At 39.7% G+C, this 25103-nt stretch overlaps 1 protein-coding gene and 1 long non-coding RNA gene across 3 annotated transcripts in view; one reads left to right on the top strand and one right to left on the bottom strand.

The window, feature by feature from the left end:
- Nucleotides 1-11589: 11589 nt before the first annotated feature.
- Nucleotides 11590-25103, bottom strand: part of C6 (complement C6) — a 60779-nt gene continuing 47265 nt past the window's right edge. For both annotated transcript variants that reach the window (XM_082723253.1, XM_082723254.1), the window contains 3 exons: nt 20018-20108; nt 16706-16947; nt 11590-12127 (listed from right to left, as the gene is read on the bottom strand). In XM_082723253.1, the coding sequence (XP_082579379.1) occupies nt 11946-12127; nt 16706-16947; nt 20018-20108 (515 nt within the window). In that variant the 3' untranslated portion in view covers nt 11590-11945. The remainder of the gene's footprint in view (nt 12128-16705; nt 16948-20017; nt 20109-25103) is intronic.
- On the top strand, nt 20126-23420 carry LOC309860797. Its single transcript, XR_014309640.1, has 2 exons — nt 20126-20758; nt 23028-23420. It is a non-coding gene; the product is annotated as an uncharacterized lncRNA (long non-coding RNA).

Raw genomic sequence — 25103 nt, 5'->3', positions numbered from 1 at the left:
ATTTGGGAATCCATATTTTATTTTACTGAATGTTTTAAAGTTTGAGTATAGTTGACACACAAAGTTTTATTACTTTCAAGTGTGTAACATAGTGACTCAACATCTCTATCCATTATGCTGTCCTCCCCACAAGTATATCTATTACAATATCTGGGAATCAATATTTTAAAAAGTATTTTGAATATTTTGATGATATCCAAATGATTTTGATGATTCCCAGGTTTGGGAATCACTACCAGGAAATCTCTTATTTTTCCAGCAATGTCTCCACGTTTGTGGAGGTGTCTGAAGGAGGTGTCATTACTTTATTCCTACATGCTTCCATGTGTATTTCCTGAGAACAGAGACATTCCCTCCCATAACTACTTTGGTTGTTGATCACTGTGTAACCAACCAGCCTCAACTTCATGGTATAAAACAACCACTATTGCATATTGCTTATGGCTTACGTGGGTTAGGAATTTGGAGCGAGAACAATGGAGATGGTTTCCCTCTGTTTTATGCTGTCTGAAACCTCAAGTAGAAAGACTCAACATTCTTCATTCATGTCTGGTGTCTGGATGGGACATCTCAAAATCTGGGCTAAGTTGTAACTGTTGCCCAGGGCCCCTCTTCATAGACTCTTCATGGGTCATGGGTTTCCTCACAGGATGGGGGCCTTAACGTCATTGGCTTCTATCATGGCAGGTCAGGGCACTAGGAGGAACTGTTTCTGTGGATCAAGTAAAAACTTCAAGCTTTCTTTTGGGGGAAATCTCAGAAGGCACATAATATCACTTTTGGTCTACTTCAATAGTGGAAGCAGTCAGAAACCTGCCAGAATTCAGGGGTATGAAATTAGAACTGACATCTCAATGGAAGAATGCCAAATAATATGCAGCCATCTTTATAATCACGACAATAACCACAGTATAATTAGAAAATCAATGAATCTATATCAATACTGTTCTGCCTGCTCCTGAGTTCTTAAGTTAGTCTGACCAGGTGTGACATCTGTCTGCCTTTCACAAGGTGTATGAAATTTGGCAAGCAGTTCTGGTCTCTGATCCTTAATTTCCTCATTTCTAAATGAGGCCAATAACACCTATGTCTCTTAGAGTTTCTGGAAGGACTAACTAAAAATAGTTATGTGGTGAGCCTGGCACCTACTTGTGGCTTAATAAACTTTAGGTCTCCCTTTCCCCTCGGAGAATTAAGCATGACATTGAGTGCTCAATGGGTCTACAATTTTTGTTACTTGGGAAGCTTTAGAGGTTATCTTGGCTTTCTAAGAAATAACAAAGAGATTCATTATGAAGTGAAATTGTTGTCTTAGTAGGTTCCATTTCTGAAGGTTCATCTTTCCTTTGTTAGATGCACAATAAGTATATTCAACCAAGAGAGGAAAGTTTATTTAAAAAAAACCCACAAGTTTTAATCATTTTAAAATAAAAACCCATGCTACCAATCCATCAATATCGTTAAAGTACAAACCTCAAGAACATGATTAATTTCTGAATCAGGATACCTTTGGCGAAAGGTAGCAGAAAACTCAACTCACAGAACAGCTTAAACAATAGAGAAAATTTATTATTTTGTAACAAGACCAGAAGAATGGACGCTCCTTAGTTAGGTAATTCAGGGGCTCAATGATTTCACAGGGAATCCATAAATGGTTCTTTCTGTGTCTCTACTGGAGCCTTTTCCATATGTTGGCCTAGACTACAAGTGAAAAGCCACTCACGGTGCCAGGATGGCTATAGTAGTTCCAAGCATTAGGTTTACACATGGCAACATCCAGAAGAGACCATTACTTTCTGTGAACTCCTGCAGAGCGAGCCATTGCTTCTCTCAGACCCTGTGGAAGATGCTTCTCACCACTCATTCATCAATCTGTTATCAACGGCACATGTCTATACCACACGGGATGAGAAAGAGAGCCACAGTGATGGACTTACACCAACTGTGGTACACTTTCTGGATCTGGTGTTAGGACTAGAAACAGCCTTTTCTGAAATGCCGGCTGTTGGCAGGGGGATGGGTAGATTTTTGTGGGGAGAGGGACAATAAATAACACCTGCTTCTATATACTAGTTAGATTTCAAGTTATGTCCAAGCACTGGAAATTGGAATGAAGGATCCATTTTTGTATATCAGAGTCATTAGCAAGTGCCTGAGGTTATTTGGAATGTGGTTTTTGATAAGCAATTGGTGTGAAATATAATAGGAATGATTTGGTAATCAAGAAATATAAAGCAGATTTAATTAACTTTAAGCAGCTGTTTAAAATAGTAAATGTTTAAAAATCTAATGACCATTTCTGAGATTCTAAAAATTTTCCCAAATATAGTAAGGATTTTTTTTTTATAAGAGTGTTCACTGTTTTTGCATTTATATTTCTTTTTAGTCCTAGCAAGTGAACTCTTTATATAAAAATGGAGTTTTTAATGTGATAGAACAAATTAATAAGAGAAGAGAGAAGAACCACATGGTCCTCTCAACTGATGCAGGAAAAGCGTTTCACAAAATCCAGCATCCATTTCTGATTAAAACACTTCAAAGTATAGGGATAGAGGGAACATTCCTGAACTTCATAAAATCTATCTGTGAAAGACACACAGCAAATATCTTCTTCAATGGGAAAAAGCTTGCAGCCTTCCCGCTAAGATCAGGAACATGAGAAGGATGCCCACTCTCACCACTCTTGTTCAACATAGTATTAGAAGTCCTAGCAACAGCAATCAGACAACAAAGAGAAATGAAAGGTATCTAAATTGGCAATGAAGAAGTCAAACTTTCTCTCTTCACTGATGACATGATTCTTTATATGGAAAACCCAAAAGACTCCACCCCCAAACTACTAGAACTCATACAGCAATTCAGTAATGTGGCAGGATACAAAGTCAATGTACAGAAATCAATGACTTTCTTATACGCTAAAAATGAAAATACAGAAAGGGAAATTAGAGAATCGATTTCATTTACTATAGCACCAAGAACCGTAAGATACCTGGGAATAAACCTAACCAAAGAGGTAAAGAATCTGTACTCGAGGAACTACAGAATACTCATGAAAAAAATTGAAGAAGACACAAAAAGATGAAAGACCATTCCATGCTCTTGGATTGGAAGAATAAACATTGTTAAAATGTCTATACTGCCTAGAGCAATCTATACTTTAAATGCCATTTCGATCAAAATTCCACCAGTATTTTTCAAAGAGCTGGAGCAAATAATCCTAGAATTTGTATGGAATCAGAAGAGACCCCGAATCACTAGGAAATGTTGAAAAACAAACAAACAAACAAAAAAACTGGGGGCTTCATGTTACCTGATTTCAAGTTTTACTACAAAGCTGTGATCACCAAGACAGCATGGTACTGGCATAAAAACAGACACATAGACCAGTGGAACAGAGTAGAGAGCCCAGATATGGACCCTCAACTCTACAGGCAAATAATCTTTGGCAAAACAGGAAAAAATATACAGTGGAAAAAAGACAGACTCTTCAATAAATGGTGCTGGAAAAACTGGACAGCTATATGTAGAAGAATGGAACTTGACCATTCTCTTACACCGTACACAAAGATAAACTCAAAATGGAAAAAAGCCTCAATGTGAGACAGGAATCTATCAGAATCCTGGAGGAGAACATAGGCAGTAACCTCTTCAATATCAGCCACAGCAACTTCTTTCAAGATATGTCTCCAAAGGTAAAGGAAACAAAAGAGAAAATGAACTTTGGGGACTTCATCAAAAGCTTCTGCACAGCAAAGGAAACAGTCAACAAAACAAAGAGGCAACCCACATAATGGGAGAAGATATTTGCAAATGACAGTACAGACAAAATGTTGATATCCAGGATCTATAAAGAACTCCTCAAACTCAACACACACAAAACAGACAATTAAAAAAAATGGGCAGAAGATATGAACAGACACTTCTCCAATGAAGACATACAAATGGCTATCATACACACGAAAAAATGTTCATCATCATTAGCCATCAGGGAGATTCAAATTAAAACCACTTTACACCAGTTAGAATGGCCAAAATTAGCAAGACAGGAAACAACATGTGTTGGAGAGGATGTAGAAAAAGGTGAACCCTCTTACACTGTTGGTGGGAATGCAAGTTGGTGCAGCCACTTTGGAAAACAGTGTGGAGTCAAGAAATTAAAAATAGAGCTTCCCTATGACCCTGCAATTGCACTACTGGGTATTTACCCCAAAGATACAGATGGAGTGAAAAGAAGGGCCATCTGTACCCCAATGTTTATAGCAGCAATGGGCACGGTCACCAAACTGTGGAAAGAATCAAGATGTCCTTCAACGGACGAATGGATAAGGAAGATGTGGTCCATATACACTGTGGAGTATTATGCCTCCATCAGAAAGGATGAATACCCAACTTTTATAGCAACGTGGACGGGACTGGAAGAGATTATGCTGAGTGAAATAAGTCAAGCAGAGAGAGTCAATTATCATATGGTTTCACTTATTTGTGGAGCATAACAAATAGCATGGAGGACAAGGGGAGATGGAGAGGAGAAGGGAGTTGAGGGAAATTGGAAGGGGAGGTGAACCATGAGAGACTATGGACTCTGAAAAACAATCTGAGGGTTTTGAAGGGGTGGGGGATGGGAAGTTTTGGGAACCAGGTGGTGGATATTAGAGAGGGTGTGGATTGCATGGAGCACTGGGTGTGGTGCAAAAACAATGAATACTGTTACGTTGAAAAGAAATAAAAAGTTAAAATGAAACAAAAACAAAAACAAAAAAATGGAGTTTCTTTGTAACTTTTTCTACTCATCAGTTTCTCTATAAAATGGTGTTTGCAATTAAGAATGTATTTAAGAGGGGTGCCGGGGTGGCTCAGTGGGTTGAGCCTCTACCTTCAGCTCAGGTCATGATCTCAGGGTCCTGGGATGGAGCCCCACATCAGGCTCTCTGCTCAGCAGGGAGCATGCTTCCCCCTCTCTCTCTGCCTGCTGCTCTGACTACTTGTGATCTCTCTCTCTCTCTGTGTCAATAAATAAATAAAATATTAAAAAAAGAATGTTTTTAAGAACTAAATGTCATCACTTCCCTTTCCTAATTTTAGTTTGTTTCTGTATTTCTCTCCAAGCATGGAGTAATAATGGCTATGTTCCAAGACTTAGCAATTCCTATTTGCCTACCTACTTACTACTAATTACCATAGTGATTTCTATTTGCCTTCTGTGGCACGTAGAGAACGGAGTGTTCTGGAATTCAATTCAGGGAGTGAAAGAAAGAGATCAGCTTCTAATATCATCATGTCATTTGTTACTGTTAATACCAGACACGTAGACTGGGTAATGAAGTAACAAATACCCCCACCCTCCCATTTCAGATAAGTTTATATTTTGCTCATGCCACATAGCCATAGAAGTTTGATGACGTATAGAAGATGCCGCTCATGTTAATGACTCAGGGACTCAGGATGGAGTCTCAGATGGAGCATCCACCATTTCAGTGTGCCACAAGGAAAGGGGAGCTCTGGGGGGAATGTCAGTAATGACATGTTTTGTCCAGAAGCTACATATCGCACCAATTACATGGCATCCTAGTCCATGGGGGATCAGGTAGTATGATCCTACCAGGTTCCCAGGAGATGGAGAGCTAACAACACTGGTGAGTAGTAATTCTGACAACTGCAAAGATGTACCAGTGTGTATCACTGCTTTTCATGAGAAAGGGAGACATGCCCCAAGGTAACAATTAGTTTTCGGTTATAAACAAAATGGAAATGCTTCAGTTATGGTGGTACTCTATACCCTGGCTTTATTACAAATACAGCTTTATGGAAGACAACAGATTCTGGTCTCATATTAAGGATCATGTTTCAGTTTTTCCAACTGTACTATGTCACTGCAGATTAAGAGAGTGGTTCAAGTGAGGGATCCTTGGAGTGTGCTTCCAGCTACCCAGTCTGATTCCCTCTTCATGTTCTAGTCCTGGGTCTTCTGCTCACATTGCTTTGATATCATAGATTGTTAGGTTTTCAGCTGCAAACACTGGGCCATCTCCATTTGTTTGGCATGAAGGGGAATTCATTCTGAAGAGAACTAAAACTTTTATCACTGATGTTGATGACCATCGTCATGCCTGTGTGAGCGCTGTGAACAAGCACCTATTCTCAACTTAGACACTGAGTCTGGATCCTCCAGCCATTTCTCTTTTCTGAGCACTCTAAGGAAGCCAATGGCTCCTTAATAAGTCAAGCTTCATGACAAGACTGGCAGCAGAAGAAATGCCTCCTATGATAGGAAATAAAGAGTGAAGTCAGCCAGTCTTCCCCATTGGTGTTCAGTAATAAAATCATCATCATCATCACAACAACATCACCCAAGTAGTTAAACATACATTTCAGTCTGGACTCCAGTAGCTGTTTTGTGTGTGTGTATGTGTGTGTGTGTGTAAAAGCTATAGTCAGTTGGCTGGTATTGCCCCATTTTCACATGAAGAAACTGAGTCTCAAAGGTTTGTCCAAGTTCAAGTAGCTGCTCAGTGTCTCCAACTGTTACCAGACTTTGAGACGTTATGCTTGACCTTATTTTATTAACTGTCCAGTTTTTTAATTCTGTAAAGATGTTATCTATACCTGTAACTTTTTAGTACTAACTCATTGCTTTCTATTTTGTATAATACTGGTGTAAGTATACCTTTAAAATCTTCCCAGTCTACTGTAAGTACCTCCAAAATCTCTACCTGATAACTGACCTAACTTGTGAGACTTATCAACTACTCAGAAAATGCTTGTGAATGAATGAAGGAATAAATGAATGCACATGGGGCTCACATGTTTAGTTGAAAGCTACCGCTCGCTTCATGCAGGCAAGTCTAGACCCGTGGGGCTGGCTTGAACCTCAAAGCCAATTTGCCACCAGTATATCTATACAGAATTAACTATCTTTTCACCTAAGTAGAAGAGAAAATTTTTAGAATGACTTTTATGCCCAATTATGGGCTTAATAAATGCATGCTGGCTGTAGAAGATCTAGAAAATGGAGAAAAATGTAGAAAAGAAAATAAAAATGACTCCATATTCTAGAGATTTGTTTTTCCAATCGTTGTTTTAAAAAACATTTATACACACACGATTTATGGTGCTGGAATCATAGGTAGTATTGTAGCCCTGTTTTTCACTTTTTATTATGTCCTTTAAAATCTTTTTCCAAAGATAACTTGTCCATGGTCTCAGGCTGTTCCATCCCAGGAAGGGGCCATAATTTATTATTAGACATTTAGGTGCTATCATTTTTTGCCATTATAAATAATGTTGTTATGAACATCTTTCTATATAAATCTTTGTGAACACGACCATCTGTCCATTGGAGTCCCTTGATTGGTGACACAAACCTGTGCTAACTGACATTTGACATGGGGAACTGAAGCTGTACCTCTATAACTTGTCAAGAAGACAAATAGGCTAACAGTAGCCTGTCTCGCTTTTATACAACTATGATTTTACAGGCCATTTATTTGGTTAGAAGCTTGACGCCTCATTGATTCCATACACAATGTATTCCAAAAGAATGAAGGTGACCTTAGAGACAGCCAGCCATTTAGAATCTAATTAACCAAGCTTCAGGATATTTGGTGCCCAACACCAACCAGAGACATCATGATCTGTCAGATTCTTGTGACTCAGAATTAGAATTTAGCAAGGGATGTGGATTAGGTCTAGCTTGTGGGTGTTCTTCTGGAAAGAACAGAAGAGCTCAGTCTTTAAAACTAAAGGAATGTCCATTGCGGGAGGCTTTTGTAAAAATAAAAAAAAGAAAGAAAGAAAAAAAATCACTAACATATTCTCAAATTTAGTGAACTTTACTGGAGACTGTCAAAACGGGAAATCTTTACTTAAGCTTGAATGTCAAAATCACAGACTTAGAATTCTGCTTCCAGGATATATGAGAGGTATGGTATGTCAATTTATAAGATTGTTTAAACTGGGGTTTCATTTATTTTGTCAGTTTCTTGCAAAATCAACAAAAATCAAAATCCATATATATAAAAAAAGGACCCAGTTCGGTTTCCAGTTACAGAAGCTATAAGCATGAATGCTTAGTAGTCATCTCCAATAGCTTAAGAGGATAAGCTTTTACCTTTGATCAGGAATTTATTTAATCTTCTAGGACAGCATTGGACATTCTAGGTCCAAATTCCAGGTATTTAATATGTTTCAGTTTTGCTCTCTGCTTCATGATGACAATTTAATCTCTAGCTCTTAACACTTATTGTACTAAATTGCTGTATTAATATTAATATGGGAGTGTGAAAAATTCAACTGGTAAATGGCATGCAAATTAAGCCTGATGCAAACTTTAATGCACTCAAAAAATCCTTTCAAAGGTAACTAAGTGGTAAAAAGACCAACTAATCACCATTGAAAGGGAAGACCGTTACAAGTAAAAAAGTAACATACTTCAAAGCAAACATGACTGATTTTAATCAAGCAACATTAATATAATAACTGGTATCAAGCTTTGATTACATTATAGTGTGTAGACAGTAAAACTTTTCTTCCCAGTCACAGCGCTATGAGTTGAATTGTATCTGCAAAAAAAAAAAAAAAAAAAGATATGCTGAAATCTGAATTCTTAAATCTGAAATCTGAATTCTGGTAGCAGTTAATGTGACCATGTTTAGAGAGAGAGTGTCTTTGCAGACATAATCCTATTGAAGATGAGGTTGTGAGAGTGGGTGTCACCCAACATGATTGCTGTCCTCACAAAACCGTACAAATTTGGGCAGACGGACATGCACAGAAGGAAAACATTGAAGACAGCCATGTCCTGATGGAGACGGATGCTGGAGTGATGGTCCTTCAAGTCAAAGAACACTTGAGGATTTCTGGCAAATACCAACAGCCAGAAGAGGCAAGGAAGAACTCTCTCCTCTAGGTTTCAGAGGAAACATGGCCCTACTGATGCAGTGATTTCAGGTTTCTGGCCTCCGGAATTGTGAGAAAATACGTTTCTCTTGTCTTATGTCACCTGGTTTGTGGTCCTTTGTCACAACAGCCCTAGCAAACTAATACTCTTAGCTTTCACTTTGCTCTGCCAAATTCCATTTTTCTTTTTCTCTTGCCTTAATTAAATCTGGGAAAGATCACATAGATTTCTGGTCAGTTTCTATTTTTTAAAGTTAGTCCAGTTTAAGTCTCCAATCTCCTACCCAATTGACATCTCACCTCCTTCCCTGCCAGGCTCATGCATCAGTGAGCTTAGGGCAGGGAAGGCAGGCGGGTTGTTCTGGCACCTTTCCAACCCCTTCCAGGGATAATGGGGAGAGGCAGGTCTTATTCTAGGATACCTGCATCCCTTGCATTTGCTGGATCTTGGTCTTTTGTGCTGGAAGCAAGGAAATGGGCTAGGATAAATGGCAAGGTCAATGATGCTGTGTCACCTTTGACTCATTCTTTCTAAATCTGGTTCTGTGTTGTTGGTGACCTCTGTTTCCTTGGTTTGGTGTTTTGCTTTACTCCTACCCACTCAGACACTCAGAACTTCCTGTGAGAAAGGCCACTGTGTCTTCTCATGTCCAAGATACAGGATCCTCCAAGTGCCTACTTTTCCTCTTCACTCTCCTTCCTCAGGAGCCATGAGAACCACCAGCATCCTTCACTCTCTGTCTTGGGACTCTGACGGAGAAAGTGTTGCACCCATCTTTTCCTACTCAAGACAGCCCCCTTCTGTGAAAATGGTGAGGGCCATTCTTGTAGCATCCCGTCCTCAGCACCCTCTAGGCAGAAAGTGGTCTCAGACTCAGGAAGGGAGAATGCCTCCACATCTGCCCTCATCAGGATCCATACTTCCCAGAGAGACGACTCCTGCAACCTGCTCACAGTCGTCAGCTCGAAGACTGCACAGCATCCCACCAGCCAGTGGGGGGCAGCACCTGTAGCCTTACCACCGGTTTCCCTTGCCTTAGAGAAGAATATCACTGGGTTTCGGTTGCCTGGCTTTGGTGGATACTTTCAGCATCTCTACCTCTTCACTCAGGGTAGGAAAAGAACTTGGGCGGGGAGTAGGACTCTCTATGAACACTGTATTTACTCGGCTGTGGATTCCCCTGGCCTCCCTCTCTCTTCCTCTGACCCCTCAGAAAGATGTGAGGTAGACCTGAGATCTGGGGAGAGCAGCACCAGCTCAGTCTTGAGGAAAAGTTCTTTATTCAGTTGTTAGTGCCTCTCCTGAGGACATGCGAGTATTGAAAGCCTCTTTGCCCTCATGTTGAATTACTGATTTCAAAATCTTAACCAGTCAATCCCCAAGCCTGTGAGTGGAAGGAGATTTCCTTCCTCTAAAACTCAATGGGATTCCCACCTAGTGGAAGGCAGCCATGCCCCTTTGCCTTCCCTCTTTGTCTTGGGAGTGCTGAAGGCATGGGTGCTGACAAGGTGGCACCACTTCTGTGAGATGGGAGGGCATGGCATGACCAGAGAAGATGGGTTACTAACTCCTGGGAAAATAAAAATTCCCACTCGATGGCTGTTACACCAGGAAAATGTTTCTGTTCCTAAGTTTTTTTCCTTCCTTGTACTTCTCCTTTGATGTTGCAAGATGTTTCAGATGTTGCTAACAGCTCTTATGGTGAAAGAGCTGGGGGAGGAGCGACATTGAATGTGTCAGGTCTGATGAGGAGGGTGTTGCTGGTGGCCTTGCCTCATGGCCCCCTTCCACTAGGTGGGAATCCCACTGGGTTTTAGAGGAAGGAAATCTTCGACTCACAGGCTTGGAGATTGGCTAGCTAAGTAAGGCTTTGAGATCAGTTAATAAATCAAACAGAATGAACTTTTGGATGACTCCATTTCTAAACTGTTTTCAAAATGTCTTACTCCTGATGGTCAGTCTACCTGGAAAGTTGTTAAGAATTCTCAGGCCCCACCCCAGACCTGCTGAAACAGAAACTGGGGGTTGGGGGAGGGGGAGTGTTGCAGGTACGTGTATCAATTAGCAGGCACTCCAGGTGACTGATGCACATCAGTATTGAGAACTGTTGTTCTAAAGATGCTCCTCTTTCCCAATAAAATGACACCCTAGCTTCTCTAAGAAAAGGGTGTCTACTTGGTGTGGCCCAATGCAGAAGACATAATTTAATTTAAAAAATATTCCTTCACAATTCTCTAATGATTTTATTTTCCACTCATCACATGCTTCAGCTCAAAAGCTTCAGGATGCACTTTAGCCGAGGCAAGGAGACTTGTTTTTCCTAAGAGTATGGAACTCCAGAAGTTTACTAACTGCCTTACATGAGGGAATTTCCACTTCTTCTCAATCATCCTTACTGTGATGCTTATTACTGTGGTGTGTTTCCGGGCATAAGACGATGGAACTCTTCTCTCCTTACCTTATTTTCTCCATGACAATTGTCATCATCAAAAATATTATATATTTATATGCTTATTTTTTGTATGTCTTCCTCCACATGACTGTGAGCTTCAGGAAGGCAAGGGATTTTGTCTTTTTATTCACCGTTAATTCCCCGGCATCTTAAACAGTACTTGGCACATTGTAGACATTCAGAATTATCTGCTGAATGAGTGCATGAAGGAAGGCTGGGTTTCAAGAATGTGTTTTACAAGTTGTACGTTTCTGTTTATTTATTAATTGAAGACAATTATGGTTTTTGTTCTCAATTCTATTTCTGAGAATGTTTAATACTACAGGCTTCATAAGGTCCTCAGAACTCCCATCGTTTTAGTGCAACAAGAACAGAAGAATTTACTGGGTTAATGTGAAAGCTGTTATCTGGGTGTACACTACAGAACATCATGGATTAAAACTGGATGGGAAAGGCTAAGGCAAGGTGAATAATTGTATGAAAATAACACAAAAGAATTGATGTCTAAGCTCTGGGCACACCAGTCTGCTGTTTGTAGAAGGATGCCCTTTTGTAGGAATTATTTTTAGAGAGTAAATCTGTTTATCAGTAATTGCTTTAGGCTGAACACCTCCCAGGATACAGTATTTCCATTTTCCTGTTGGCACATCGTACAGCTCCTACTTCGCAGATGTTCACTGTTTTCTCATTCGTTGATGATCCTATTCTGACACAGTAGAGGTGGCTTCCACCCTTGAAGCACTGAGGAGGCAACAGGCAGACACATTTGGAAGTGGAAGCTGAAACGAGAGGGGGATAGTATGACTCACCACAGACTTTGGGGTTTGATTTTACCTCGTTTGTTCCCAGAGCAGCAGGCACTTTGGTGACAATGTATTAGAAAGCTGGAAAAAAAGGCAATGATCCAAAAGACCCAACTGTGCTCGAATGGAGTCATCTGGTTGGAAGAGACCAGAATGCACTAGTAAGCCAGTAAGATTCAGGAGTTGAGCTGTTTCTGGCACCTCCTTCCCACTCACTGCCCACATCCAGTTGATCGCTACATCCTGTCAATCCATTTTGACGATGTCTTCTGTCTCTCCTCGCTGTTATTTCTCATTGGCACCACCCAAGAACATTTAGTTAACTTCTGTTGAGAAGGTGCTATGAACCACCTAATAAGCCAAGAGATTTACGTTCTTTATTTCATTTAATCCTCACAAAAAACATATGGATTCTATATTATCATGCTAATTCTACACACAAGCTTGTTAATGAGCTTGAGTGATTGGCTCATGGTTCCACAATTAGTAAGTGGTAGAGGCAGGTTTTAGATCATAAATGACCCATAGGCTTTAATTCTTTAACATAACTCTTACACCACAGTTACTGATTTCTTTCTAGAATATTTCTGGGTGGATGATTCTTTCATGAGGCCTGGTTTCAAAACTACCCAGTCACTTCATAATTCATATAGATCTTGCATTCATGAAATCACTTTAAAATAATTACTTGAGATAAACTTATCAAAGCCAAGAATATTGCAAAAATTTTGAGTAAAGTGATATAGGTTCATTTATATATATGCATATTTTAATCAGAGGTCAAGGTCCTCTACACTTTGACGTCAAAATCTCTTTGCATATTGTCTTCCAGGTAGAGTAAGTCCCTCTGTGCCTCCCAACCAAGACCTCAGTGGTTGTCTAGTTTTTGTACTCTTGCCCACGCTATCCTCTTCTTTTGCTACACTGATGTGCTCCCTCCCACTTTCCTCCACATATCCAGTTTTTACAGGTCTCACTTCCTCCATGAAGCATTTCATAGTCACTTGTCCCATACCAACTAAACGTCAATTAAAATTTTAACTAAATTTAATAGTGTAAATCTGTAAGTACTATATCTGACATTTGTTAGTACTATATCTGACACTGACATGTCTTTCTCTCAAGACAGTTATAAGTGGTTTATTTGAGAGATCATTCATCTCTATGTCCCATTTACCTCTTACTGAGGTGCTCAATTAATTCAGGTTCATCAGTTGATTTCAGTTCTGAATTTTGGGTTACAGGTGTAAATATTCAAAAAGAAGTATATTGATAGATCTGGGAAAACTCATGTTGCCAAATTATCTGAGTCAGACTGAGAATCAGTGATGATGTCATTAAGAAGTAGCTTCTTTTAGACAGATATCGGTTCTTTCCCAATGTAAGAAAATGGGGGAAAGAAGTAGGGAGACACTCATTGACTTCCTGTAGACTTCCTCTCTTTGGTAGGAAACATTTCATGAAAGAGCATGCATTCTCTTGTAAGCCCTCTATCACCAGCTAGAGAAGATTCTAGTTGGGAAAGGTCTTGCTCATTGTTGTAAACAATAGGGTTTAGTGAAGGACACCTCTGGAGAGGATGTCCATTCCCCAGGCTTTTGGAAAGGCCATGGTCACCATTCCTTTAGGATGGTTATGGCTTAAATGCTCTTAGCAAGATTATCCGTAGACTACCAGCACCAAAGGCCCTTCCTACCACCTCTACTAATGCATCCTCCAACATTCAGTTCTCATGCTACCAGCCTTATGAAACACTTCCAGGCCAGAAGATCTTTATCCTTTATCTTCAGTGTCTTTATCATACCTTGTACAGTGACGTCCACATCTTGGCTACTCAATGGATGTGTGCTGAATAAATTTCCCCCTTCAATTAGCCAATGGTGGATATTTTTGAAATTTAGGCAAAACATCCCATGTCCATAAAAATAGGCTCCTTAAGAAGCCATTCATGTTCTAACTTTTGAAAAGTGAACTTTATGTAATTTTGAAGTTCCATTTTAAACCTTTCTTTATTTCATTTTAGAGAAGGAAAAGCATAGCAAAGTATGCAATGTATTCAAGAACACAGTTCAACCAAGAAGACCTTCAGTTCAACTCAAAATTAATAATATCCCAACTTGCCATGAGTGGATTGCTAAAAATACATTTTCATAAATGCTGTGATTTGTACAGTGATGCTCTTCTATAGTGTTACTGAACAGAGTTCTTTGTGACATTGACTTTTCCCCACCAATTGAAGAAGACTGACCCAGGCAGACCATATCTTTAGATGGAAAAATGCTTTCAGTACTCTGATGGTGTATAAAACTAAAGAATCTTTTAAATGGCTTAAATTTCTCATTACAAAATATCCATGTATTAGTTTGACTATCCCAGGACATTCTCTACACTTGAGCAATATTGATTAAATATTCAAACTTTTCTGTGTTCTTTTTTTAGACAAACTCAGACTCCTGGAGACTGTAGGATTTAGATATATGTACAGTGAAGAGCTAATAGAAAAAGCAGATTTTGATGAAATTGTAAGCCAGATATTATTTGTTACTCTGACAGATCTGAAAAGAATAATTTGTGGAAAATAGAAAAAAAATTCATTACTATACAGGGTTCCATGAAAATCTTTTCTTCATGATAAGTATGGAAGAAGGGAAGCTCACACTAAACACATCCTCAAATACCAGTTCCCCTATTGTAGCACAGATAGAGGGACCATTTTAATCCTGTTTCCTTTAATCTTCAGTGTGCATTACTGACAGTAATGTTCCTATGCTACCATTTTCAAAGAAAAAGGTTATATTTTAAATATAAAATGATATTACATAATACTTTCAGTACTTTTCTACCATAAGTTATCATCTATGAGAGATATGTCAGTTGGGTAATGGTGTTAGTCTGGCAATGAAAAATGAGTAATAGTGTTTAGCTACAAGATGATTTGATACTGATCAAAATTGGGCAACTTACAGAAAGTAGAAACATAATACCACTTCCTGAGTATCAAATTGACAGAGAAATAAAGGAGTAAAAACTCCAAGCATTGGTAAATGTATGGAAGGCAGTCTTAATTATATCTTGTAGGTAGGAATATAATATGGTAAAAACATTTCTGGAAAGCAAGTTGATACATAGTACCAACAAAGACTTTATATTCGGAAGTCATGTTTACCTAGGAATTTCATTTTCTAAGGTATATCCTGAGGAAATAATCTTAAAGATTTATCTGTGATAGATTGGTCTATTATAGCACCGTTTATAACAGCAAAATATTGGGAAGGATAAATTATAGAATGTCCATATAGATTTTGGCAGACATTGAAAATTATGTTACAAAATAATATATAATGACGTGAAAATAGTTTCATGATATATTAAGTGAAAAACAGCAATATATAAAATAATATGTAAAGGGTGATACTTTAAAAAAAATGCAATGTAATCAGGGCCATCCCTGAGATTTATAAGGCCCTGGGGAATTTTATATTTTTATTTTATTTTTTGTGAAATGCCTCTCTGTATTAATAAGAACAATCACTCTAATTTAGAGGGTCAGCACCATACCAGCAGTCCAATCTCAAGCAGTCTTGACAAATACCCTGCTGGTTGGTGGCTCACCAGGCTGCTTTCTGGAAATGATGTTCTAGCTCTGAGCCACAGATGGCTCTACAGGCATGAGTCCCAGAGCTCCTTGGAGCAGCTGGTTGACCCCATGCATGGTGAGAGAGAAGCAGAATGTCAGAGAATGTTCCACAAGGGAGAAACAGTGCCTGAGCCCATGAGCCAACCCCATCTGGGCCCAGAGTGTCCTACCTGATTAACACTGCCAGCCTTGGCTAGTCCCAGGCACTTTAGGAGGACTTAAAAAAATTTGAAGAAGATGCTTCTGGCAATTAGTATCCACGAGGAATTTGGTCTAGGCTCAGGGTCCTCTGGCTATGTTGTCCCAGCCAGTCCCAGATGCCAGAGGAAAACTTAGACAATTCTGATGAAAGCTTTCCAAAGCTGCGGGTAGGGAATGGTGCCTGAAGCATGAGACTGGGACAAGTGATTTTCTATGGGAGTCTAAGGGTAGTACTGATAGTATATGCAATGAACAGTAATTAGGAAGATTCTCCCTAAAACTATGAAAGTGGCTATTTCTAACAGTGGGTGGGTTATGTTTTTTTCTTTCTTTCTATTTAAATGACTTTATAAAATTTTTTTTACAATGTAAAGGAGTTATTTTTGATTAAGGAAAAGTTTTTGTTTTGTTTTTAAAAAGAGTATAAATGCAAATAAGATGAACTAGTTGCAGGACACCTGGGTGGCTCAGTGGGTTAAAGCCTCTGCCTTCAGCTCAGGTCATGATCCCAGGGTCCTGGGATGGAGCCCCGCATCGGGCTCTCTGCTTGGCGGGGAGCCTGCTTCCCCCTCTCTCTCTGCCTGCCTCTCTACCTACTTGTGATCTCTCTCTGTCAAATAAATAAATAAATAAATAATCTTTAAAAAAAAGATGAACTAGTTGAGATGAAGATTATGTGTGAGCCTTTCTAGGACGTGGTCACTACTGGAGCTCACCTGAACATTTTTCCCAGTCATAGCAGGTGTCATAGCCACAGGATTCTTTCTTCGTGCTATTGGTTGAAAGTCTTCTCCTTTCAAGACCCCATTCTAGCTGTGGGCCATCTTGGCAGGAACCAATATGTAGAAAATGGAGTTGTTGATTATTTAAACATTTCTCAGCCAAAAACTTACAAGAAGATGAAGTAAAGTAACGGCTGGTGTCTGTATCAAACACGCAGACATCTTCTGAATAATGGCTGCCCAAGAGAGGAAAGCAAACATTCGCATATGAAGATTAGAAAAAAAGAGATGGCAGGCAGCCAATATAATATGTAGACTCACTACCCAGTTTTCTTCCCCAATGCTCCCCCCCCCCCCATCCCCAGCCTCTCTCTGTTTGGTTCTTCGTCTCATCTGGCGTGCCCTATGATTCATCCTTCTAACGTTTCATCTATATCTTGGTGTTCCTCCCAATTGTCTTCAAATCAAAGTCTGAATTCTTCAATTCTGGTCTTCAAGATCTTCAAATTGAGGATCTTGACTCAATTGGAGTCAATTTGACTCCAATTAACTTTCTACAACTTGACTCCGATTGATATATATATATACATAAAAGCTCATGCCCTCAATTGCAGTACAAACACACTTACAAATATATATATATATTTGAGTGCAAAAAATAAATATAAAATTTATTAAAACACCCACAATATTTTAAAGATACCAGGAGTAATACAGGTCACAAACCCAGTTGTTTATAATAAAATACAAATCAAAAATACTTGCAATTTCTAGGCACCCTAAATTAAATTTACTGAAACACTGGGGGAGAAGGGAGGGTAAGGAGGGGTAGCTCAGGAGGCAAACCAATAAAGTGGGAGGAAAAAATACTAACAAAAAGGTAAAAATTATACAGAATAAAATTATCAGCATAAATTTACTGTACTAAGAATATCTATAGTTTAATAATACACATCCTATTACCTTGAGACATTGCAAAAATCTACCATTCATCCATCAACCCCAGATAAACTTCATTTCAAGTAGCCACAGTTACAAAGTCAAGACAAAACATTCAAGTATGGTTGTTAAGTTCACCTTCATTGGAAGCCAAGTAACCAAACAGGAATTCAAAGAGAGAAGAAATGAAACACATCAAAAAGCTATAGGGGTTCTAGATTAAGTCTAATGCATTAATATGCCACAATGTGACCTGCCCTTATTTCTTTTTATAATTAGAATATGCAAAAAGGAAATGACATCACTCCTGTTTTTCTCCTCCTTTTTCCCCTCAAAGGGGAAAAAAAAAAAAAGTACTGGAATCAAGAAAATTTTGGATGTTCAAATGAGCCAAATAGTATTTTTTCAATCTCCATGTCAATAGTGATGAATTTTCCCTGAATGACGACGGGTAGTCAAAATGAGAAGAGCGTAAATGACACCACTTATTTATATATATAATATATATTATAAATATATATATTTAAAATATATATATATTTGCAAGTGTGTTTGTACTGCAATTGAGGGCATGAGCTTTTATGTCATTCCCGGGGTAACTTGCTTAATCTTCCTAAGTAGATGCTGGGTCTTCCTCCCGAAACCTAGCCAGTGGCCACAGTCCTCCTTTTGTTGAGAGGATAAGAGCTTCTTGATTACTGTAAATTTGAGTTTCTTCTTGGATGTCAGTTTTAGAGTCCACAATCAGGGCATCAGTGTGTAAATTGATCTCCAGGAATAAAGGCCACTCACTCTCTGTGCACAGAGAACTTAAGCTGTGGGGCCAGTCACTTCTCACAAATACCTTCAATGCTGTGTAAAGGAGAGCTGAGGACTACAGAAAGAGGCTAGAGAGGTAAGGAAGAGCTGAAATTCTGACAGTTCCAGAGGATGGCTTGTGTTCTCCCAACTTGGTATTGCAAAGATTAAGACAGAAGCTTCCCCTGCATTACATGGGCAATATGAGGGTTGCATGTACTCCCCAGGAGGCCATCTGCTGGATGAGGAAGACTCCACCAGCAAGAAGCTACACGGTGGGCCATTTCTGGTGAAAATTGGGGTGGGGGGCAGGTAGAGAGGACAACCTTTGTGCTGAATTCTATTTGTGGCATTATATGCAAAAATACCCTAGAGTGTTCCTAAATAAATAAGAAATCCCTGTAAGTGTTCGTTCACCAGCATGGAGGAACATGAGAGCTACTTAGTGTTAAAAGTGAAGGATAACACCTGGGCACAGTCTATTGGCTTACTATCCCAATGTTCAGTCTTTCTCCTCCTCAGTCATTTGACTGTAACTTTGTTCATAGGGCCTATGCATCCAGCCAAAGTACTGTACTTCACAGCCTCCCCTGCAAGTTCATGTGGCCATATGAATAAGTGAAGTTTAATGAGATAGAAGTGAGTGATGGGTGTTCCAAGAATTCTCCTTAAAAAGAGGGAAAATGTCCATTTTTGGTATTCTCCCTTCCTGCTTCTACAGAGCGATTTCTGACCATGAAATAACTTTTAGGACGACGGTAGAACCAGAGCTGGAATGACCCTCAGTCTTACTGGCAACGAGAGAGTCGTCATACTAGCCCTAGAATGCCTACCTCTGCATTTATTTTGTGAGATAGAGAAACAAAATTTATCTTCAGCTAACATTGTTCTGAATTAAACTCAGCTGAAAGTAACCCTTAAATTAAGAAGCTCCCTTGACTCTCCTTAGTTTGTTCATGTAAAGAAAAGGCAGTTAGGGGTGACTGGCTGGTAAGTGACTCTTGATCTCGAGGTTGTGAGTTTAAACCCCACAGTGGGTGTAGAGATTACTTTAAAAAAAGATAAGCCAATTGTAACAACAAAAAGGAGATAGTCATCTAGTCATGGCAGTCAGAGGGAGATGTATCATTTTCCCTCTTCATTCTCTCTACCCCAGCATGAAAAAATAAACTGACAAAGGGGTGTGTTTATCTGTGAAGTCTGTATTCATTCCACTGTCTCTATTCTAAGCTTTTGGAGTCACAACCTTGCCCCATGCTTAGGAGCAAGAAGAAGATTTTGAGAATAATTGAGTCTGAAACCCATTATGGACAGGAATGAGTCTTCATAAACAAAACTGCAAGTTTCTTCATAAACAAATGCCACACAAACTTAGGGAATGGGCTGAGAGATAATTAAGAAAGCTTGCTACCAGTGGGGAAGAAATCAACACAGCAGAGGGGGTATCAGTTATGTGAAAAATTAATATGCTTCATGTTTGTGCTTCAAGAAGCTCAGCTCCTCTATCGAGCTGGTTACACTAGACTGGTTTTCCCATTTTCCAAATACAGTCCATAGAGTATCTCTCACCCACAGTCTTCTTCTGGAGATATGCAAATGCACTCAGATCCCACCTGTTTTTGTCCTAGTTGACAATGGCCCTTTAATTTTGTCAAAGAATCTGAAACAAAAGAAAAGAGGTAAAGAGCCGTGCACCGCATGGATTCCAAATGGTAAGTTTGGACATAGGAGGGGAGGCAGTGGTGAAAAGTTCTCTCATCACTTATAGTAAGGGTATTCATTTTGCCTTTTTCCAAATATGTTCTCATGAAATATCCTGTCTGAAAGGTCCTTTCTAGCTCTCATGAGCCGTCTTTTTCCCAGCCTGAAGTTGCTGTAAAGTTCATGGAACTGAAGAAAATGGAATTGGTGAAATTTCTGTTCATTTGTTCTTAAAATACTTCCTGTCTTAGCGCTGTGTTAAGTTCTGGAAAATAGTGGATTGAGTACAATTTCATACAGAGTCTATGCTCACAGAGCTTAGAGTTTTGTGAGGGCAGACTGACATTAATCAAACACACGAATACAAATAGAATTGCTCATATTATTCATGCTAGTAGAGAGAAAGCACATAATCAAGAAATCTGATGTCATGAGGAAGGTTAGGACTGGCAAAATGGAAAGACGAAAGGGAAAGTGTTCACGGCTGAGGAACCATCAGGCATGGAATGTCGAAAGAGAGGCAGCAAGTGAATTTCCTGGAACTGTGAGAAGGCCTGTGTGGTTTTAGTGCAGAAAAACAAAAGCATGGAACAAGATGAGGCCAGAGAGGTAAGTGCGTGTCAGGCTGTGTGGGGGCTTACAAGGCTTTTGAAAGATTTTTGCCTCTATTTTATAAACAATGACCAGTCTTCGGTGGGGTTTAAACAGGGGGTCCCATGACAAAATCAGGTCTGGATTCTGAAAAAGAAATTAATTCTGGCTTCTGTGTGGAGAATGAATTTGAAGAGGCATGGTGACAGAGAAGGTAGACAATCTACGAGATGATTATAGTAGTTCAGGTGAAAGAGGATGGTAATTTGGACCAAAATGTTGAGTTGGAAATGAAGAGAAGTAGATAAGCCTGGGACATATTTAGCAGGTTAAATGGATGAAATTGCATATCGTGGGCAAGCTGTGTGAGCTGCAAAGTATGATTCTTAGGTTTCTGGCTTGCATTAGACAATAGGCTTTGGTGCCTTAACTGAAATAGAAAATATTATAGGATGCTTAGTTTTGGGGGGCACCTGGGTGGCTCAGTGGGTTAAGCCTCTACCTTCAGCTCAGGTCATGATCTCAGAGTCCTGGGATCGAGCCCCACATCAGGCTCTCTGCTCAGCAGGAAGCCTGATTCCCCCTCTCTCTGCCTGCCTCTCTGCCTACTTGTGATCTCTCTCTCTGTCAAATAAATAAATAAAACCTTTAAAAAAAAGATGCTGAGTTTTAGGGAGGGAAGGGTAATGACTCAAGAGTTCTTGTCTGCAAATGTTAAATTTGTGGTATCTTTATTTTTTAAAAAGATTTTATTTATTTGAGAGAAAGAGAGAGAGAGCATAAACAAGGGGACCTGCAGGCAGAGGAAGAAACAGGCTACTTGCTGTGCAAGGAGCACATTGTGGGACTTGATCCCAGGATCCTGGGATCATTACCAGAGCCACCCAATCATTCTTAAATTTATGGTGTCTTTTAGACACTCAAACAAACTATATCAAAATAGGTACATAAAATGTATCTATTTTAAATGTATCTATTAACATGTGGCCATTTGGGTTTAAGCTCAGTGGAGAAGTCTGTGCTAATGAAATAAATTTGTTATTATTGTTCTTTGGGGAATCATTGAAGCCATATGTATGGGTATGATTCCCCAGCAGGAAAAGGTAGCATAAGGGGAGAGGACAGATATGAGCCTTGAGGAACTCCAGCATTTAATGTACAAGCACAGGCGGGAGGCTGCCAAAAACAGCCAGAGAGGCAGAAGTCAAACAAGATGGTGTTGTATATTGGGAGCCACGGAAAGAAAAGGAATGTCAACACTGTTGGATGTTCCTAAGAGGTCAAAGGAGATGAGGATCAAAATAATATCCATCACTTTTAGTGATGGTGGGGACAATGGTGAAAATGGTTCTTTTGGGGGTAATGTCTCGAAAGTCAGATTTTCTTCTAAGAAGAATCCATGGAGAAATGCAACTCCGAATGCAGGTGTTTATCCCTGCATGATATTCTAGGCACTAGCATGTGATGGCGGGGAAAAAAAGAAAAAAAGAATGAAAACAGAAGTGGTCCCCTTTTTTGCATGAATGTAAAGGACACTGTGAAAACATAGTTTAATTATAAATAATCATAGTAATGGGTTTATACATAAAGGCCATGATAGGTGCTTTGTAGAAAGGGAACATGGTTCCAGAGACTATATAATAAGAGACCTCAACTGAGAAATACAAGGAACAATCCACAAATAAATGAGGCTTGATCTAAGACAAGCAACTGAACAGTATGTATGTGAGCAATGGGCGTTAAAGCAGATGGAGTAACACTTGGGTGTATTATATGAAGGGGAAGTCTTGGTTTTCTTGGCTTACATGAAGGGCCATCCAGAGAACCTTTAGACTAGTTGAACTCGACCTAGAGTTGACTTTCTGAGCCTATTGCATGAAACAAACTTCCCAGAACTGAATTTGACTAATCCACAGAACCACAATGGCTTCTGGAAGCAAGTAATCATCAGAGGATGGCAGTAGGCAGCTATAGCTAGATATTATGCCATATTAAATGATGGAATAGGAGACCAAGCTCACAGATAGCCATTTTATACTACCAGGCAGAAGGTTTGATGAGGAAAGGAGGTTTATGCTAGAGGCAAAAGTAAAGATTTTAAGAATCAATAGGTATTCTTCATAGCAATAAATTTCATTATTTCCCACTCTCATTCTCTGTCAGGAACCTTATTCCTTCTGGTGAAATCTGGCCCATAACTTTACTGAACATGGGGACCTACCACTGTTGGGAAGGTCTCAGATATTGAGCTTTTCCATTGACATGGGATTATTTTTCTTTGTTGTAGAAGCTATACCTCTCTGCCCTTCGGAAATAAGTCCACACTTAGGTCAGGGAAGGACTCTGAGCTGTACATCGTTTCCAAAGAGAATCAACTTTCAAGCACTTGGCACTACTGATTCAAAGTTGTCATTGATCACACGCAAGGAGTCCGACCCCTCAGTGTATCAGGTAAAAGTCAGAACCAGCTGTCAGCTGCCCATACTGCGCCGCACACTTTGTGAAGGATGTGGAATGGAGAACATTGTGATCTTTGGAGGGTTGGCATTGGGGGGGATCTTTGGGAGTGTCAGTTTCTCAGAGGAAGAAAAAGTAACTGTGAAGGCATGTACTATCTCATTTCCTCAGGAAGCCAAACCCTTTTCACGTTGAAATAATTAAAAAATCTTTTCCTAACCAAGGATGGCCTGAAAGCCTCTTTGTCTCACAGTTCCTCTCACACTGAAAGGAAAGTGTTCAACTTTATTGATTTTTTCTCTCTCTCTCTGACTTCCCTCATTGATCTTTTTGCCAGGGTTGCTGGAAAGAGAATGTATGAGATAGGATGTTTATTTACTTTATCTGGATGTAGAAAAGTTCATTCTCTCAGATTGGATTATAATTTCAATTTCTTCTCCAAATGCATCATAGGAGTGTGTGTGTGTGTGTGTGTGTGTGTGTGTGTGTGATAGTGCTGCTGTTTGTAGAGAGAAGATACTACCTAAGACGCCAAGAGGATCTTAACCATCTGAAACCTGTGGTTCCCTCTTGTATGCGTGATCAGGAGTCAGTGAAATCCAGCCATAATGCCAACTTGAAGTTCTCACAAATTTCTGTGATATCTCTTTATCAATAGTGTTAAGGTTATTTTAATAGGTTAACTTTTCCCCTTTCATTCACACATTAGGATAGCCTGAAGTAGGTATGGAAGGCCAGATGGCAGTGAGCTTGGGGAAGGAATACGTCTGTTGGTCAGTTCCCGTTGACCCAAATTGCCCAACCTTGGCAATGGCCCAAGCAAAATGGGCCTGATCATACCAGATCTCAGATACATCTTCCCGGATTCATTCATTCTTTCTTTTATTTTTTTTAAAGATCTTATTTATGTTTTGACAGAGAGAGATCACAAGTAGACAGAGAGGCAGGCAGAGAGAGAGGATGAAGCAGACTCCCTGCTGAGCAGAAAGCCCGACGTGGGGCTCGATTCCAGGACCCCAGGATCATGACCTGAGCTGAAGGTAGAGGCTTTAGCCCACTGAGCCACCCAGGTGCCCCCAGGATTCTTTCAATAAAATGAGACATGTTTCAAAAAAGCTTGCTGAAAAAGTTGGAAAATATGAATTATTAGAAGCCCTTAACCACTCTTCCAAGTTACTGCTCACCACACTATTTTCTCCTGCCCCTCCATGACAGTTGCCTGATAATTGAACTTCCCAGTTTGTAGGCTCCTCTGGTTAGAGTAGGCAGTTAGTAATGAGCAGGGCAGGGACGGAGCAGAAAGGCACCTGCTAAGCATCAAAGGGGGGTTGAGGCCACCTGTTGTGGTGAGGAAATCTTAGGCCAACAGCAAGCTGAGGTTATGTGGTATCTTCAGGTGACTTTTCCCTCATTATACCATTTACGCTGTAGTTTTGAAAGATCCTTGCCCCTAACTGAAATCACCATGGCGCTCTGCTCAATCCAAATAAAGATTGGTATGTGGATTCCTGGAAAAAAAGCAGGCTTCCACCCAGAAGTGGAACTACCTCAATGAACATTCCTCCCCTAATTACTCAAAATACAACACAAGCTTGGAAACAGACTACTCTATGTATATATTGATATATAGATACAGATGTAGATAAATTTAAAAGCTTTCTCTAGTTAATTTGTTTCAAAAGTGCCTTTAAGTTTTTTCCTCTCTCCAAAACAATGGTTCTCAACTCTGCATGGATCTGGCTAGTTGGAAGAGATTTTAAATAAACACCAAATACCAGGCCCTCTGCAGCTCAGTGACATCAGAATCATGGGATGGGACCTAAGCAGAGGTGATTTTTTTTTTTTTAAGATTTTATTTATTTATTTGACAGACAGAGACCACAAGCAGGCAGAGAGGCAGGCAGAG

This window comes from Mustela nivalis (genome assembly GCF_964662115.1).
Source record: "Mustela nivalis genome assembly, chromosome: 3".
In the NCBI taxonomy this organism is placed as follows: domain Eukaryota; kingdom Metazoa; phylum Chordata; class Mammalia; order Carnivora; family Mustelidae; genus Mustela; species Mustela nivalis.
The sequence above is the reverse complement of the archived record's forward strand: the minus strand, read 5'-3'. Positions and strand labels throughout refer to the sequence as shown.